We start from the raw sequence: 20,126 nt of genomic DNA, 5'->3' as shown, positions 1-20,126 counted from the left end.
AGTATTTGCACTACTTGCTGAAATGATGGATCAGACTGTTTCAAAATCTGTTCTCTGACTTTGACATAAGTTACATTGTACACAGTCGCATCACACAACATAACATCTGAATATAAAGCACCACAAGCATGTTTGAATTTGCATTTCCTCATCATACACTGCAAATCTAAGACCCATCCACAATAAATTTGCTCTGACCATTTCTTGCACTTAAAGAATTGGTACCTAGCTGCTACCACATTCACTTGTTGGTCATAATAATTAGTTAGCGAATCCACATCTTGATCATATGAAAGTTCACTCGGAGTTGCATTAGGAAAGAGTTTTTGTACAAGGCAAGACACTGCACATCCTACTGTGGACAACAAATAAGGCAATTTCACATTACATGGTACATTATGAGCAATTACGTGGGCTTCAAACTGTTGCAACCACTCAAGCCATTCCTCTTCTTGTTCATGAAACTGGTGAAAAGACAGTATAGCACTCGGAGCTACGGTAGATGCTTGGTCTGTTGGGCACACATTGTTGGCCAGTAGCTGCTGCACCATGTTTATCAGTGTAGATATTTGCTGGGTCTGGAACATCTGCATCAGCTGCATTGCATCTAATGCTTACAACTGAAGCATCAGAGCAGGGGGTGGGATAGGTGGGGTGGGCATGGTGGAAGAGACAAATGCAATAAACAGACAAGGCAAGCAAGAAAATTTCTGCAACGTCCACCTGAAAACATTGATTAGCAAAAACATGATAAGAGACTGTTAAAGCAAGGAAACACACCTGAAATGAAAAGACAATAGAGAATTAAGGCGCCAGCAAAACAATAGCCCAAGAGAAGTCACAACAGGGAAGCAGTGGTGGCTGTTGGCTCATGGTTCGTGGTACACCTTGTCGCCAGTGTTGTGTTCTGCCCACCTGTCCAATATAAGATGTCTAGGAAAGTTGCTTTCTTGGATCAGGAGACAAAATTTCAAGCAAATCATATTAATAAAGTTTATTACAGTAATATAAATGGCAATACTTAACTTTGCATATTCACAAAGGTGTGTCGCAAGCAAATGGTGACATGCAAATAATCAATGTTCTTTGGTATGTACAATTCCCATCCATGCAAAGCAATACAGTTCATAAGACATTGCTGTAGCATTTGAAGGACTGCATATCTTCAACTCAGGCCACAGCCACGTGGAGCAGCACTTATATTCTTTTCATGTAGAGGCCGCTCCTCTTTCGTTGTCGTCCTAGAGAAGGTCTGCCAGTGTACTATTGGCTGACATCATCTCTGCTCTTCCATTCTTGATCCTTGTGCTGGCACTTGATGTTATGCTGGAACAGAAGATATCAAAGTAAACACATAATTGTTCCTTTACAAGTAAAATCAGGTGTATTGCCCAAGTTTAAATCTCATACCACTGCAAAGATGAGTGAAATGGCTATTAGTGTTAGTAGAATTGGAGAACATCTACATGATACCCTGCAGTTCAAAACTAAGTGCCGTGCAGAGGCTTCATTGAATGACTTTCAAGCTATTTCCCTGTTCTTCCACTCTTGAACAGTGTGTGGGAAAAATAAACACTTAAATATTTCCATGCAAACTCTGATTTCTCTTATTTTATTATGATGGTCATTTCTCCCTATGTAAGTGGGTGTCAACAAAATATTTTCATATTCAGAGGAGAAAGTTCGTGATTGAAATTTCATGAGGAGATTTTGCCACAATGAAAGACACAGTTGTTTTAATGATTACCACCCCAATTTGCATGTCATATCTGTTGCCCTCTCTCCACTGCCCTTTTTGAACTTTTTTGATGTTTTCCATCAGTATTATCTAATGCAGATCCCACACTGCACAGCAACACTCCAGAAGTGGACAGACAAGTGTAATGTAGGCAGTCTCTTTAGTAGACTAGTTGCATTTTATAAGAATTCTCACTAATGAATATAATATTTGGTTCACTTTCCCCACAACATTATTTATCTGATCATGCCAATTTCAGTTATTTGTAATTGTGATCCTTAAGTACTTAGTTGAATTCACAGCCTTTACATTTGTATGACTTATCTTGCAACCAAAATTTAGTGGATTCCTTTTAGTACTCGTGTGAATGACTTCACACTTTTCTATATTTTAAAGTCAATTGCTGCTTTTTGCACTGCACCAGTATCTTGTCTAAATCATTTTGCAATTGTTTGTGATTATCAGATGACTTTGCAATCTAAAAATATGGAATTAATTTGTGATTCCCTGTCGATAGCACTCATTACTTTGTGAGAATAAAAAACTAGTTGTGTTTCACAAGCACAGTATTTTCTGAATCCATATTGGCTCTTTTTCAATAATTTGTTTTCTTTGAGGTAATTCATAATGTTCAAACACAGTATATGTTCCAAATGCCTGCTGGAAATTGACTTTAGTGTTATGGGTCTGTAGTTCAGCAAATTACTCCGATTTCCTTTCTTGAGTATTGGTGTGAACTGTGCAATTTTCCAGTCTTTAGGTACAGATCTTTTGACTAGCAAGTGGTTATACATGGTTGTTAAGTATTGAGTTATTATATCAGCATTCTGTGAAAGAAACCTAACTGCCATACAGTCTGGACCAGAGGCCATGCTTTTATTAAATGATTTAAGCTACTTCGCTACACTGAGGCTTCAATGTCTAAGTTACTCATATTGGCGAAATCAAACAATGGAAAATCCAGGATGGAATATAACAATCATCCTCCCACCACCACCTACTTCAGTCTGTTCACAAATATCACCTATCCCATCAAAGGCAGGGCTACCTGTGAAACCAGTCATGTGATCTACAAGCTAAGTTGCAACCACTGTGCTTCATTCTACAAGGGCATGACAACAAATAAGCTGTCTGTCCCCATGAATGGCGACCGAGGCCAAGAAACAAGTAGATCACTGGTTGCTGAGCATGCTGCCAAGCATGACACCCTTCATTTCAATGACTGCTTCGCAACCTGTGCCATATGGATCCTTCCCATCAATGCCAGCTTTTCTGAGTTGCGCAGGTGGGACTTTCCCTGTTACCCTCCTGCCTCAACCTTTGTCAGTCAATGTCCTCACCCATCCAGCCTCCCTATTCCCATTCCAGCACTACACAGCCCTCATGTGACCATCACACTTCTCTCCTTGTACATATATCTTTAAGCATGTATAGAAATGTAAGCAGGTCACAATCCAGAAACCATATCTCTTAAAGGGGAGAGAAGCATTGCCCCATAGCTTTGCCTGGTGTACCAGATTGCTCCTGCATCAATTTAGCAGAAAGACATCATGAGGAGGGAACCACACATTAGCTTAATAAGTAGGTGTCATGATATAAGAGGGCATATTCAGTTGCAAGATACTGTGATCTATCACACAACCAGACTGTGCCATAACCTTGTAAGCCGAATATGCATAAGCTGGGGTCCAGTATTGCATATAAATACATACAAGTTATGTTCAATTGGGACCAAGGACTAAAGAAAACAATGTAATTTAAAAGAAAAATGTTTAATAAAATGTTCAACAATTAGAAAAATTATATTACAGTACAGTATTATGCATTGCAACAATATAAACCAAAATTCTTGTGGTGTAGAAAGCTTCATAAAATCTGTCAATATCATGTGATGAGTCAATGGTTTTTTTCTTCTTATGCAAAATGTCCTCAGTGCATGGTAATAAATCTTCTACTCCCTGTTTCGTAGCAGAAATGTGCATTTTGTTGGAGTGTCCTTTTTAGGAAATTTGTAACCCTTTTTCAGCTTCCATCAAGACTACAACCTTCATTTGATCTTCTGATAGAACAGCATCTGAAGAATCAGGTTACCCAATATTATGCTGTTGCTCACACATTTCTGTAAGCTCATCAATTGTCAATTCCTGATTGAGTGAAGCCAGAAGTTCTTGATCATCAAGCACCTCTAAACTTAATTGTCTGACCAGATCAACCACTTCTTCAGTCACATTATCAATTTGATCCGCATCTGCTGCTGATTTCCCGTGGGTTTCAATGGTGAAAAACAAAATGGACACAGTTTTCTCCAGATGCCACTTAAAGTTTTTTGTGAAATTTCATTCCAATATTCTACTGTAATTCCCACAGCATCTAAAACATTGATTTGCTTCCATAGGTCTTTAACAGAGAGCTTGTTGTTTTGCCTCATAGCTTCATGTAGATGCACAAATGATTGTCTCAGGTAATAAGGTTTAAACATTTTAATGACTCCCTGGTCCATTGGTTGAAACAAGCTGGTTATATTTGATGGCAAAAATACAACTTAAACACATGGTTTGAAATTAATTATAGTAACAGTAGGATGACCTTCTGCATTGTCAGTTAATAGCATCACTTTAAATGGGATGTATTTTAATTGGCAATAATACTTTAGTATTTGACTTGCAAATCATGAACAACTCAGCTTTAGATGTGTTTCTTCAAGCTTTTGGATTTTCTGAGTGATAAACTCAGAGAGGGTTTAATTTACAATAACTATTTGTATTTGTGCCAACCATCACTGTCAGTCTATTTATGACAGCTTTAAAGTGTGGAAAGGATCTTCTCCCAGAATAAATCAGTTTCATCTTTGTTGAATATGAATTACCTGCTATAGCCACTTCTTTTATCATTGTCTTGAATATATCTGGATAGAGCAATGTAGTTTCCTTGTCAGCACTTGCTACACCAATTATAACTACTTTTGAACATGCGAAACCAACTGTTGCTAGCTGTCAAAATTTCATCTTTGTCCGCTTCTCCACTTTCTTCTTTCACTCTCTTAAAAATCAGCTTAGCTTCAAGCACACTGTGTTCTGAACAACAGGACAATTTTTTCACTCTTATTTGATTATCACTCCATAATTTTAACATGTTTCCATCTAAATGATAATACTGACCTTTATATATGATACTTGAATTCAAAAATTGAGCATTTTTCACAGATTTGAGATTTTTTTATTTACCTTTTATAATTGTTCTGACTTTTGATTTGAGTAGATCAAACTTCTTCACCAAATTACAAATTTTTGTTTTTGTATTGAAGTCTTTGATAATATTGAGTTTATATTCCAAAGATAATGATTTTCTTGTTTGATCAGTTCTGCTTCATTTGGATGGCATAGTGAGAGTCTGACAGTCAATCCAGCTCCATGATTAAATGATTCTCCACAAAATATGTCCAAACCTGTGATAAGCTGAAGAATGTGTGGACAGTTCACAGAATAGAGGTGCATGGCACTCAAACTGATGAATTGCATAGCTCCATGTTTGTGTAGAGTGGGTTAATGTAAGGAGAAGATACCAGGCAGCATCTATGAAAGTGGAACTTGTAACACAACACAGCACCAACAGGTCTTCTGGAGGAGCTGACCAGACAGGGAAACCAGAGCAAATAAAGTAATAGATTCCTAGTGATTATGTCTTGCAGTCACAACCTGTTGTAACGCTGGCTGGGGTGGCCGAGGGGTTCTAGGTGCTACAGTCTGGAACCGCGCGACCGCTATGGTCGCAGGTTCGAATCCTGCCTCGGGCATGGGTGTGTGTGATGTCCTTAGGTTAGTTAGGTTTAAGTAGTTCTAAGTTCTAGGGGACTGATGACCTCAGATGTTAAGTCCCGTAGTGCTCAGAGCCATTTGAACCATTTTTGAACCTGTTGTAACTTACAGGCCAGGAGTGCTGCCATTTGAGAAACACTAACTAGCCCAGCTATATGTAGATCACCCAATTTAGATTCTCAGTCTCAGTAGTGTTCAGTTGTGCCAAACACACTCTGTTACACAGTTAACTTTAAATGCTAGTGACAAGGTGAAGTCCACTTGCAGTTGCAAGATGAAACAGCCAGCTATCACCATCACACTTTGTAGCCAGTAACTGCAGACCTCTGCCTGGGCTGAATCTGTATGCAGTCTACTTGGCGTCTTTGCATTGTCAGGCCATCTGGGTGGCTACCACCTGCCAACAGCCACATTCCCATTGGGCCACGAGTTCCATTCTAGGCCATCTAGCTGCCCAGTCACCACCATCCTGTGTGGATATATGTCATTGCTGTTCATCCTCCAGAGTGGGTACATAACATTACCATCAGCCCTGCTGGATGCCACATTTTAATGTGGCATGCTCCAGTGTTTTTTGGCCAAGTTAGAAAAGCAGTGCAGCAGCTGAGGCTGCTTCCTGCTAGCTATCACCAGTAGCCATCATGACCTTGCCTCAGCACTCTGCTGCTGTGCTGATTGTAGTACAATATCACCAGCCACCATTGTGCTGCATTCTGTCCTCCAGCCATGTAAGAGCTGATGTTGGTATGCTTCAGTGGCCATGGTCACCTATGCCATGGGGGCCAACAACTGCCTCTCCAGCTTGGATTTCACTACTGTAACTTTTATGAATAAAAGACTTTATCAACCAGGAAGGTTTATCTGACAGTCCACCTGTAACTCTACCAGCCATAGGCTTGGCAGAGTTGAGTAACATATACCTGCCGAATGAGATGGCTATATAAAGTGAGTGAGATATATGCCAGAAGCAAGATTGGGACAGTTGGTCCACAGTCAGCTGCACAACTACTTCCGGGAAATCCCAGGTGATTAAGCACATTGCATGGCTGTATGCTGTTCATGTGGTGAGGTTCTGAGTGTGTATAACACTCATCATCATCATCTTGGACAGTTTCCAGCCACTGGCTGGGTCTGTCGGGAACACAAGCCTCTCCACCGTGTTCTGTCTTTCCACCACTCCCCCTCTTCCACCTTCGTCCAGTTCTCTCCTCTTCTCACCACACATTCCTTCACTCCCTTCACCCATCTATCTCTTGGTCTTCCTCTGGGCCTCTTCCCCTCCAGTTGCAGATCAAACATCCTCTTTGGAATTCTTCCCTCATCCATTCTCTTCATGTGTCCATACCACTGCAGTCTTGATTTTTCTATCCTGTCCTGTACTGGTTCCTCCTTTAGTCTTTCCCTCACATACAAATTTCGCAATCTGTCTCGTCTTGTTACACCCAACCTGCTCCTCTGGAACTTCATTTCACTAGCCTGTATTCTACTTTTGTCGCTTTTGTGCATTACCCATGTCTCACTTCCGTATGTCAATATGGGGACAAAGTAGGTTCGGTATATAATTCCCTTGGATTTCTGTGGCACCTCCTTGCTCCAAATAAGCCCCCTAATGCATTTGTAGAACTGCCCTGCTTTTCTGCATCTTTCATTTATTTCCATTGCGTTTCCCCCCTTACTTTCAATCACGCTTCCCAGGTACTTGAAGTTCTCTACCACTTGTAGTTTTTCCCCACCACAAGTTATATCCACATTTGGCCTATTCTTCTTCCTTGTTGTGACGATTATTTCACTTTTCTTTGCAGAGAAATGCATTCCATATTGTGCTGCCGTTGCCTCCCATGCATCTAACTGCTCTTGCACCTCCTTCACGCAATTTCCCCATAACATCAGGTCATCGGCAAAAAGCACTGCTTTCATTTTATGATCTCCAATTGCATCTGATACTTGCTGTAGGATTTCATCCATAACAATAATAAACAATAAAGGCGAAAGTGCACTTCCCTGTCGCAGCCCATTTTCCAGCTTGAACCATGCAGTACGTTCCCTCCCCACTTTCACACAACTCTCACTTCCCTCATACATTTTTCTGACTTTTCGTGTAATCTCTTCATCTATCCCTTTTGCGTTCAGCACATCCCAGAGCTTGTCCCTACAGATACTATCATACGCCTTCTCAATATCCAAAAAGGCCATGATTAAGTCCTTCCCGTACTCATAGTGCCTTTCCTGCAGTTGCCTTACCGCAAATATGAGGTCCGTTGTTGATCTTCCCGGTCTGAAACCGTACTGCTCCTCTTGCAGTCTACTTTCAATACTGCTTCTTATTCTCTTCTCCAGCATCTTTTCATAGATTTTTCCACAGTGGCATAGCAGGGTGATTCCTCTGTAGTTCTCACATCTCCTTTTATCCCCTTTCTTGAAGATCGGGACTATAATTCCTTTCTTCCAATCCTCAGGAATTCTGTTCTCCTTCCACACCACCCTCAGCACTCTGTATAGCCACTGGGTTCCTACTTCTCCTGCTGCTCGTATCATATCCACTGTTACTTCGTCCCAACCTGGTGCCTTGCCCCCTTTCATCCTCTTTATGGCTTCTTCCACTTCATTCCAAGTTAGATCATCAATTTCCCCACTATTATAATCGTCTGCTGCCTTAGGCTCTCCATCGCTGTTAGTTACCTGCTTGGCAGCATTCAACAGATCTTCAAAGTACTCCTTCCAAATCTTTTTGAGCTCATGCATTTCCTCCACAACTCTTCCATTATTATCCATGATCCTCAGGCACTCGCTTCTGTCATTCCTCTTATTTCTTACCATGGTGTAAAGTACTTTTTTGTTCCCTTCACTGTCCTCTTCTAACATTCTTGTCCATTTTTCCATCCACTTCTTCTTCTCCGCCCTTACTATGGTCTGTGCCGCTTTCTTGCTTTCCTTATATTTTACCCTAGCTTCCTCTGTTCGGGTCTGGAACCATTCTCTGAAGGCTTTGTTCTTTCGAAGTACTGCCTCTTTACATATGTTGTTCCACCATGGGGTTTCCCTACTTCTCCTCTTTGTGCTAGTTCTTCCGCACACAGTCTCAGCTGCCTCAACTAGAGCCCTCTTAAAATCGCCCCATTCTTCTTCCACTGTTCTCTGATCTTCCTTTGGCAGCTTCTTCCTGATCAGTGTCTGGTACTGGGTCCTCCGTTCATCCTCTTTCAGCATCCATGTCTTCAACCTTTTCTCCTGTATATCTGTTGCCCTCCTATCTTTTTTCTCTCTTAGGGTGGCTACCAACAGCCGATGGTCGCTGTCTAAGGCCTCAGATGGTATGACCTTAACATCTGTGAGGCTGCTCATCATCTGCCTATCCACTAGTACATAGTCTACTACTGAAGTTTGGGACCAGTCCCCACTGTACCAAGTTATTTTGTGACTACTCCTCTTCTTGTACCACGAATTTGCGATCGCCAGCCCATTCCTCTTGCAGAATTCCAGCAACAATTTTCCTTCTCTATTTCGGTTCCCCCAGCCCTCTGGTCCCATTATCTCCTCGAATCCTTTCCTGTCTGTGCCAACATGTGCATTGAGGTCCCCTATTATAATCTGATTTCCTCCATTTAGCTGCTTTTGCATGTCATCTTCAAATTCCTCCTTCTCCTTTTTTGTACACCCCACCTGTGGGGCATATGCTTGGATGATTTCAATGGTTTTTCCTTTCACCCGTACTCTGGCTTTTATCATTCGATCATTGATACCTTCCACCTCCTCCTGCAGACCCTCTCTGACCACTATTGCCACTCCATTTCTTCCCCTCTCATTCCCTATCCAGTACAGTTTACATCCTTTACTTAGTGGTTTTTCACCAACTCCTCTCCACCTAGTCTCAGCAAGTCCCAAGATGTCCAATTTCCTCCTTTCCATCATTTCTACAATTTCTTCTAACTTCCCAGTTAGAGTCCTTATGTTTAAGGTGCCCAGCCGTAAACCATCTCGTAATCCTTTTCCATTGCTTGGTCCGTTTCCTTTAAATCCGTTCCGTGATCCGAGGCATGTGTATAACACTAAATTATATATTCTCCATAAGAAACACAAAAAATTACAACAGAATGAGGATTCCAATAAAGTTATCACTAACAATGCACTACAGATAATTTATAAATGACATTAAAGTTTATGTATAGATGTTATTTATGATAAGAAATATTCATGATTACACCCTTTTCAGGAAAAAATGATGTGAGATATAAAGGAAAATGAAGGCATCTGTAGAAAGAGCCTATATGACATACTGTTACACCAAAAAAGGAATTAGTTATAAACATAAACAATCCACTACAATTGTTGTGTGCAAAACAGAAAGTCAGCCACAACTACACAACAAAAGATTAGCCTCTGCATAAATAGTTTATATTATTTTCTTTTATTTATGCGTATTATTAAGAAATTATAGTACTGTTGTGAGTGTGTCATTTGACTAAAGCAGTTGTGCAGGGCATATAGAATTAAGTTGTGAACTAGACTAGGTTCCTGCATTCCCGATTCCTGCTTGTCTAAAAGACATAATATCAGCTGCATAGAACATTAGCTACCACCTTCTGGTTTGTTCATGTGGACTGTATGGCCTGCATAGATTCTTTTCCGTTTTGTGTTTCTTTTATTGAATTTTTATGTAGTTCACAAATTGCAACACCTTCTAAACTTTTCAAGCTGATTAAGGCCATAGAAGTAAGGTCTTTTCAAATGTACTTCTGGCCAAAAAATGATTCTGGTAGCCAGAGTCTAAGATCATTGTTACTCATGCATTTTGCATTCTTATGGAGATATTCCATAGAAACTTTCCTCCTCTGACACATATTTCTTTATGTCTAACCATTAAATGAAGTACCAGTTTTCACAAATTGAACTTTAAATTTTTTTAATGTAAATGAATTTTCATCCCCTTAGGGGTTGAATTTCCAAAAATAGTGAAACATGTAATTTTTTCATTTCTAACCGAGAAGCCAAATACCAATTTTCATAGATTTACAAATGCTTTCACAATGAAATATTTTCACCTCCTATTTCACCCCTTAAAGGTTGATTTTCTAAAAACAGTGACATGAATATTTTTTATTTCTAAGAAAGAAGCCAATTACAAATTTTTATAGCTTTAGTTTCAAAAATGCTCATAATGAAATATTTCCATAAAATCTTTCATCCCTTATTCTGCACCCTTAGGGATGGAATATCAAAAAATCCCTTCTTAAACAGTGCCTACAGTATAAGGCCAATACCCTCTGCAAATTTCAGGTTTCTATCCTTAGTGATTTGAGCTGGGCAATGATGACTTAGTGAGTGAGTGAGTCAGTCAGTCAGGACATGGTCTTTTATATGTAGAGATTAATGTGTGTAACATTGGAATGCAAATGTAATGTAAAATTATATCTTATTTGTTTAATATGAAGTATGTTAAATAAGTGTAAAAATTTCAACTAGTGACATGGACGTAAAGATTTAACTTTACCAAAGTAGTGGTTTCATGACCAAATTCAAGAGGAAGACAGCAGAGCAAGTCTAAAGGTCTTTTATGAGTGTTCTTGCTTGGGGTAAAAACTGTGCAGCTGAGAGCCACTGGTGAGCTTGTAATAACATGGTAGGCAATTTGAACTTTGTTCATTTTAGGTAAAAACAGTTTGAAATTGTGGATATGCATTTTATATGCATTTTATTCATTGTGGGATATCACGAACAACTGCACTGATCTTTATTTGACTCTGTCACTCATTACACTGTGCAAATTGATTAAATGTAGGGAATTAAACAAAATTAGCAAGTCTGAATATGGGACCACCTGACTGCACAAGTAAAACATTATCTGTGTAGGAAATGATTGTTTATTGCACTGCTATGCTAAAATCATGTTTAATTATTTTAAGTATTATTTACTGTACGACCACCAATTGAGGAAATGTGTTTGTTGACTGTGATAAAACTAAAGTTGAGTCAAAACCTGTGTTAAGAGGAAGCATCATTGTCCCCAGAGACATAACTATTGGTTGGTCTAATCAGGGAATAATCAGCAGAAGCACTTAATGTTGCACAGTTTTCAACACCTGCTGCCACCATCACCACCACTGCACTTCATCCAGACATACGAGCAGCTCAATTCACCTACAACTGTAGAAGTTACACTACTGAATCCTACAACTCAAATGTAATGAGATGTGTAGAACAGAATGAGCTCCTCCATGCCAACAAGCATGGACTGTGAAAAAAACCAGTCATGTGAAGCCATAATTGTGCTTTCCTCATATGACATCCTTAAAGTCATGGATAAAGGCAATCAGATAGATACAGTGTTTTTTGACTTCCAAAAGGCATCTGATTTAGTACCACATACACAGTTATTATTGAAAGTATGACCATATGGATTATCAGTATAGATTGTGACTGCATTGAGAATTTCTTGCAGTGTGGTAAACAGCATGTTATCTTGGAAGGATAGTGATCAACAGATGTGGAAATAACATCCGGTGTGCCCCAGGGAAGTGTGTTGTGACACTTGCTGTTCACATAGTATATTAATGATCTCGCAGTCAGTATTAATAGTAGCCTCAGATTTTTCACAGATGATGCAGTTATCCATAATGAAGTACTGTCTGAAAAAAGCTGCACAAATATTCAGTCAGATCTTGACAAGATTTCAAAGTGATGCAAAGATTGGTAGCTTACTTTAAATGTTCAGAAATATAAAATTGTGTGCATCACAAAATGAAAAAAAAATAAATAAAATAAATAAATAAAATAAACATGTTATTATATGACTACAACATCAATGAGTTGGAATAGGTCAGCTCAACATTTTGTGAGGATATGAAAGGGAATGATCATGTAGCCTCAGTTGTAGGGTAAAGCAGGTAGCAGACTGTGGTTCATTGGTAGAATACTAGGAAAAGCAATCAGTCTGCAAAGTAGATTACATACAAAATACCCATGAGACCCATCCTAGAATATCACACAAGTGTGTGGGACCCATGCCAGATAGAATTAATAGGGGATATTTAACAGATACAAAGAAAGACTGTACTGGTCTTTCTGACCCATGAAGAAGTGTCACAAAGCTGCTGAAAGAACTGAACTGCGAAATGCTTGAAGATAGATGCAAACTATCTCTTGAAAGTCCCCTTAGATAGTTTCTAGAACCAACTTTAAGTGATGAATCTTGGAGTATATTACATGTATCGCTCCCATAGGGATTGCAAAAACGAGATTAGACTAATTGCAGTGTGCACAGGGCATTCAAGCTATCATTCTCTCCATGCTCCATATGTGAATGGAAAGGGAGAATGGTACAGTGGAACAATGGTACAATGAAATGTACCTTCTGCAGTACACTTCACAGTGGCTTGCAGGGTACATATTTGTAAAAAAATGGTTCAAATGGCTCTGAGCACTACGGGACTTAACTGCTGAGGTCATCAGTCCCCTAGAACTTAGAACTACTTAAACCCAACTAACCTAAGGACATGGCACACATCCATGCCCACAGATTTTCATTCTGTGATGTGTCACAAAAGCTTTGGTGACTGTTTCTGTAGTCATGTCCTCTTGAGGAACCATAATAAAGAAATGAAAAAGTGATCAGTAATTGGTAAACCATGTTTACTATTTTTTGGTTAAATAGGGAGTGTTTCAACTGTATCTAAGGCAGCCAAGTTAATAGATTTATTGATTATTGAAAGTGTTTGGAGAGGAATTTTTGGTTTTACATATTGTATCCTTTGTGCACATAGAAAACAAATCTGTACACAACTTTTGAGGTCACATTTATGAGTAGGCTACCAGTACTGTGAGGCTATTTGTGCATCTGCTGCCTTCTTCCCTCTCATGTGACTGCTGCTAGATTCTTTCTCTAAGGAATTTAAGGATAACCAATGGATGTTTTATGATAAAGGATTTTGTCAGTGACTATAAAGTTGGGTTGGAATTACTGCATCTGCCATGATTTCAACTCTTAATAATAGGTAATTTTTTCTGGTCCTTCCCCTAACTTGGCACAGCTACCTATGTAATTTATATATGGCATACACATAAATATTTCAAAATAATATCTAGACTGAATTTAATTTAGATTTATTATTCAGGTTATTATTTTTAATGTGCTGATTCTTGTAGTGTGTGTAATTTTTACTAGAGCTTTGCTAATCAAAAGTTAGGCCTATTGAAAATAATACTACAGCATGTCATGAGAAATTTCTTGTAAACTAATCCACATATTTAGAAAAATTGACGTACTTCATTAAAAGGCTGGCATTCCAACATTTCAGTAACGTATTCCAATTTTCACAAAACTAACTAACTTATGAGTTAATTAACAGTGATATTCCAGACCATCATAGATTTTCACTGCAAATTTTTCCTCTTTACTTATTAGCTTCTGAACATTGACATTATATCATCATACCTTTGTTGCCATAATTTTTATGAGCAAAATGAGATTCTTCACTGAATGATTGAGCCATTAATTTAGAATATGCATAGTTTATCATCATTAAAATATTTCCAAAATGACCACCATACTTGTAGATGCATTGAAGGTGGTTCTATATAGTATTCTAATTTTGAAACCCATAGCATATTTCATAAACCACATAACTCCCTTAGTATACAGTCCATTTGGATTATCATATTTTAAGTTAGCTAGTTTTCAAATGATTATGTAGTTCCTGTAATAACAGTTTGTTGATGTGGCCAGCCTTTCAATAGTTGGATGTCACTCAAAACAGTCAGTCCTGGTTGAATAAATAAATGAGCAGCACCTATGTTGAGTTCGTTGTCCATTAGTGACCACACAACATGTATGTGAGTCCAATCTTTGAAAGTCTGTTTTGAGTCTGCGGGAGTCATTCACAGTGCTAACATCCCTGTGTTACTCTCTCAAGAGTGAAGCCTGCTGTTAGTTATCAAACATGCAACATCTCTGTGTGATCTTTTTGTAAAAAATATGGGCTTGAATATCTACCATTTAACATCAGGATTTGTACAGTGATTCGTCCATTGATTCTTTCATTGATATTATTTTATGTGCATTGTTCTTTTCATTATGCTGCCACTGTGTCAATCTGTTACTGTGTTCACTATTGTTATCCCTCTTCACTGAAACCATATAACTGAATTTATGTTTGGAAGTAGTAGTATGAGGTCTCTACCCTGTACAAAACATGTGAATGTAAAACTGCACCTGATCATTACATGATTTACAGTGCTAATAAATGTGGAAAGAGCCATTTAAATATAACAGTTGTAGAGTGTACTTCATTTGCATGATGTCAGTAAGAGACTGGTTAATGTATCCACTAAATGAGTTTCTGAGAATGTAACAATTGTCTGATTTGAAAGGTTCTATAAATACAAATTCAGTGAACCAGTGGATACACCTATGTCAGCTTAAAACTGAATCGGGATAGTCAATGTTATGGATGGTCTGCTGATAAGTTTCAGCAGAGGGCTTTGGCCTTCTGGATCAGTCACTAAGCTACTTAGTTGATGAGTTCTGAAGTAGACTTGTGCCTCCCTATATCACCTACCTGTGACTGATCAAAGCCAGGGTATCATGTGAAGTTAATCACACACTTCTTCAGTCTCTTCCTAATCCATCATCAGTAACAGCACTAGAGTATCATGTGAGCAGCATACAGCTATTGTCCTGACTAATGCTGGTCATTGAAACTGCTTGTCCCTCAAAAAACTCCACAGCTGTCTTCAAAGTGTTGTCTGCAGGATCACATGCAAAATATATTAAAGGAGCAGTGCAGGGCAGCAAAATGTAGGGTTTGTTTCCTGTGTAGTATGTATGTACATGTGAGACTGAAATAAGTGTGATGTTCTATGTAACATCATTCAGCCACCAGAAACAGAAATCAATAGCTGGCCTAAGATGAGAGATGTTAATAGATAAAGAAAAGCCTCAGTCGATGATGCTGATTTTGAATTTGCTTAGCTTCCTAAGCACAGACGTAGGAACAATAATTTTTACTGTTTGTATGTGAGAAGCCTGTCTCTGCATACTTGCTTGTGCATGTTTACATGATGCTTGTATACACAAACCAGAATTTTCACTGGATGCATGTACACACAAACCAAAATATGCAATCATTAACAAAATATCTAGGAAAAAGTACCAGATGCCTTGGTCATAATCATTCACTACAGCAAATTTATAGCTTATTGCAGATAAAGAGGCCTTGAATGAGAAATGTAAATCACTATTGCATGAACTAAAAGTAGCTGAATCAAGATACACATCAAATCTAAAAGCTGCAGAGGAAAGACACTGCATTGATATTAAAAAAGTACGTGAAATGCATGCAGCTGCAGAAAAAGTACGACGTGAGAAATGGATTGAGATTAAAACTAAGAAAATAAAGGTATTTCACACATATTTACTTTATTTTTTTGATTCTGTAATCAGGCTGCTTAGATAATACTCAAATGTTGTAAGATGAAGTGAGGGCACTTTCTCATTTGCAAATTACTCTAAATGCAATCCTATTAATAGCTGCTGTCATTTGTCTGCTGTTGTACTGTAAATTTATTTCATCTTATGAATAATAGCTATATTTTTCTACTAAGTTATGTATTTGTTTTATTCAGCATCTACTCAAAGTTCTTTCTTGGCATTGGCAGAAGAATTAATAATCCATTCTTTGTAGATTTAATTTTCTGTATTAATAAATGGAAAAAAATTAAATTATCTTGTAGTAACAAATACTTGTGAAATCTAAATATATGCTTTCTTCTCTGAATATATAAAACTGAATGGATGTATAATTACTGGTAATATTAATTTTTTGGTTAATTATGCTTTAAGGTACTGGGATTGTGCATATAAAACACAACTCTATTGAATAGTACTGTATGATATGTAACTATAACTTTTAGTTTTGCTATCATAGTCTATACCACCAATTTCACTCATAGACTGTATAAAACTTAGTACATCGATGAAGGCTAGGTCACTGTCTGTTTATTTACACATAGATGTTCTGTTTACTTCATACTCATACCTTGAATTAGCATTACACTCCAGATACCCTGATGCATTTTCTGTTAGCCTCTTTTTGTCAAAACACATATGCATCTACTTTTATTGAAAAATTGAAGTTGAGAATGTAACTGTTACAACAAACCCTTTCTTGTGTCTGTTGCACAGTACTTATTCCAGAAGATAAAACAGAAAATGCTTGGTAGTGAAAGACTGTGTTTCGTATGTCAAAGATACACATATTTTTGGTGTATTCCCTGTTTAAGCCAATTAAACATTTCTCCTGTAGAATATATTCCCTTTCTGAAATGCAGTTCTGGAAAGCTCCAACAATCATAACCTTTAATTGAACTCAAAAAGTTTTTTTGCTGCAGTTCTTTGGACATGGGAACAGGATGAAGTCAGAGAATGACAGATCTTGTGAATAGGGTGGATATTCCAAAAGATATAAAGATATCTCTGTTTTCAGTGAGCAAAGTGGAGGAGTAGTACAAAGCTGAACTCATATTTGTGGAAGGCAGCAACATGTATTACAGGGGCTGTGTGGTATGGACTGGGCAGTTTTTTAGGTTAGAGGGTCTCGGGAAAACACAAGAAGGGCTTCAGTCACAAAGGGTGCAGGCTGAACACAGGAAGAACGTAGATACAGGAACCATTGGTATAACACTTGTAAATCATTGTAGCTGTGTTGGGAAAATACCAGAGCTCCAAGCGCTAATAGAAAGCACTGATGCTCAAATCGTTATGGACACTGAAAGCTGGCTAAAGCCAGAGATAAGCTCAGCCAAAATTTTTGCAAAGAACCTAATGGTGTTCTGTAAGGATAGGCCAAACACGGTTGGCGGTGGTGTGTTTGTTGCTGTTAGAAGTAGTTTATCTTGTCGCGAAATTGAAATAGATACTTCCTGTGAGTTAGTATGGGCAGAAGTCACTGTTGGCAACTGGAATAAAATAATAATTGGATCCTTTTACCGACCTCCCAATTCAGATGATACAGTTGTTGGAAGGTTCAAAGAAAACTTGAGTTTGATTTCAAAAAAGTACCCGACTCGTACAATTATAGTTGGTGATGACTTTAATTTACCCTAAATATTTTGGCAAAAATACATGTTTAAATCTAGAGGTATGCATAAAGCATCATCCAAAATTGTGCTAAGTGCATTCCTGCTAAATGCATTCTCTGAAAATTATTTCGAGCAGTTAGTTCATGAGCCCATGCAAGTAGTAAATGATTTTGAAAATGCACTTGACCTCTTAACAACAAATAATCCTGAATTAATAATGAAGATCAAAACGGATTCAGGGATTAGTAAACACAGGGTTGTTGTTGTAAACCTCAAAAAAAAAAAAAAAAAAAAAAAAAATTGGGGGCTTCAATTCAAAGAAATAGTATCAGCAGCAATTGAGAGATTTATACCAAATAAATTAAAAAATGATGGAGCTGATCCTCTTTGGTACACAAAACAGGTCAGAACACTGTTGCAGAAACAACGAAACAAAGATGCCAAATTTAAACAGATGCAAAATCCTCAAGATTGGCGATCGTTTACAGAAGCTCGAAATTTAACATGGACTTCAGTGCAAGATGCTTATAATAGTTTCCGCAATGAAATTTTGTCTCAATACCTGGCAGAAAATCCAAAGAGATTCTGGTCGTATGTGTAGTATGTTACCGACAAGAAACAATCAACACCTCTCTACACATTAGCAATGGAGATACTATTGAAGGCAGTGCTGCCAAAGCAGAGTTACTAAACACAGTCTTCCATAATGCCTTCACAAATGAAGATGAAATACATATTCCAGAATCTGAACCAAGAACAGCTGCCAACATGAGTGCTGCCAAAGCATAGTTAGTAAACACAGCCTTCCAAAATACCTTAAAAAAAGAAGGCAAAATAAATATTCCAGAATTTGAACCAAGAACAGCTGCCAACATGAGTAAAGTAGAAGTAAATATCCTCAGAGTAGTGAAGCAACTTAAATCACTTAATAAAAGCAAGTCTTCTGCTCCAAAATGTATACCAATTAGGTTCCTTTCAGAGTATGCTGAAGCATTAGCTCCATATTTAACAATCAATACAACCATTTGCTTAACAAAAGATCCAGACCCAAAGACTGGAAAGTTGCACAGGTCGCACCAATATTCATGAAATGTATTATTTGGAATCCACTAAATACCATATCATTAACGTTGATATGCAGCAGGATTTTAGAACATATATTGTGTTCGAGCATTATGAATTACTTTGAAGAAAATTGCCTATTGACACATAGTCAACATGGATTTAGAAAACATCGTTCTTGTGAAACACAACTATCTCTTTATTCACATGAAGTGTTGAGTGCTATTGATGAGGGTTTCAGATGGATTCCATATTTCTGGATGGGTTTTGACATTGTACCACATAAGCGGCTTTTAGTGAAATTGCGTGCTTATATAATATTGTCTCAGTTATGTGACTGGATTTGTGATTTCCAGTCAGAGAAAGTAGTTGACAGAAAGTCATTGAGTAAAACAGAAGTGATTTCTTGTGTTCCCCAAGGTAGTATTATAGGCTTTTTGCTGTTCCTTATCTATATAAACAATTTGGGAGACAATCTGAGCAACCATCTTTGATTGTTTGTAGATGACACTGTCTTTTATCAACTAATAAAGTCATCAGAAGATCAAAACAAACTGCAAAATGGTTTAGAAATGATGTCTGAATGCTGCAAAAATTGGCAGTTGACCCTAAATAACGAAAAGTGTGAGGTCATCCACATGAGTGCTAAAAGGAATCCATTAAACTTTGGTTACATGATAAATCAGTCAAATCTAAAGGGTGTAAATTCAACTAAATATGTAGGAATTACAATTACGAACAACTTAAATTGGAAGGAACACATAGAAGATGTTGTGGGGAAGGCTAACCAAAGACTGCGTTTTATTGGCAGGACACTCATAAAATGTAACAGATCTACTAAGGAGACTGCATACACTATGCTTGTCCATCCTCTTTTAGAATACTGCTGCATGGTGTGGGGTCCTTACAAGATAGGATTGACAGAGTACATAGAAAAAGTTCAAAAAACGGCAGCACGTTTTGTATTATCGCAAAATATGGGAGAGAGTGTCACTGAAATGATACAGGATTTAGGCTGGACATCATTAAAAAGAAGACGTTTTTAATTGCAATGGAATTTTCCACAAAATTCCAATCACCAACTTTCTCCTCTGAATGTGAAAATATTTTATTGACACCTAAATGGTGAGAAATGATCACCATGATAAACTGAGGGAAATCAGAGCTCGTTCAGAAAGATGTAGGTGTTCCTTCTTTCTGTGCGCTATACGAAATTAGAATAATAGAGAATTGTGAAGGTGGTTCGATGAACCCTCTACCAGGCACTTTAATGTGATTTACAGAGTATCCATGTAGATGTAGATGTAGAAGATGGCAGTTCAAATCTCTGTTTGGCCATTCATATTTAGGATATTTGTGACCAGGATGAGATCAATGGTGCCACATTCCTATCCCATGTGCCTTCTGCCTCTTCTTCCTACCTGTCAATCACCCTCCCC

The 20,126-nt window shown here is 38.0% G+C and overlaps 1 protein-coding gene across 1 annotated transcript in view; it reads left to right on the top strand.

Annotated features, from left to right (window-relative positions):
- Positions 1–20,126, top strand: part of LOC124719079 (centrosomal protein of 131 kDa) — a 113,135-nt gene that overhangs the window by 42,050 nt on the left and 50,959 nt on the right. The window contains exon 4 of the mRNA XM_047244798.1: positions 15,741–15,944. Coding sequence (XP_047100754.1) covers positions 15,741–15,944 — 204 coding nt within the window. The remainder of the gene's footprint in view (positions 1–15,740; positions 15,945–20,126) is intronic.

The sequence above is a fragment of the Schistocerca piceifrons genome, chromosome 1 (assembly GCF_021461385.2).
Source record: "Schistocerca piceifrons isolate TAMUIC-IGC-003096 chromosome 1, iqSchPice1.1, whole genome shotgun sequence".
NCBI classification, from domain to species: Eukaryota; Metazoa; Arthropoda; class Insecta; order Orthoptera; family Acrididae; genus Schistocerca; species Schistocerca piceifrons.
Note: the sequence above shows the minus strand (reverse complement) of the source record. Positions and strands in the feature narration are given on the sequence as shown.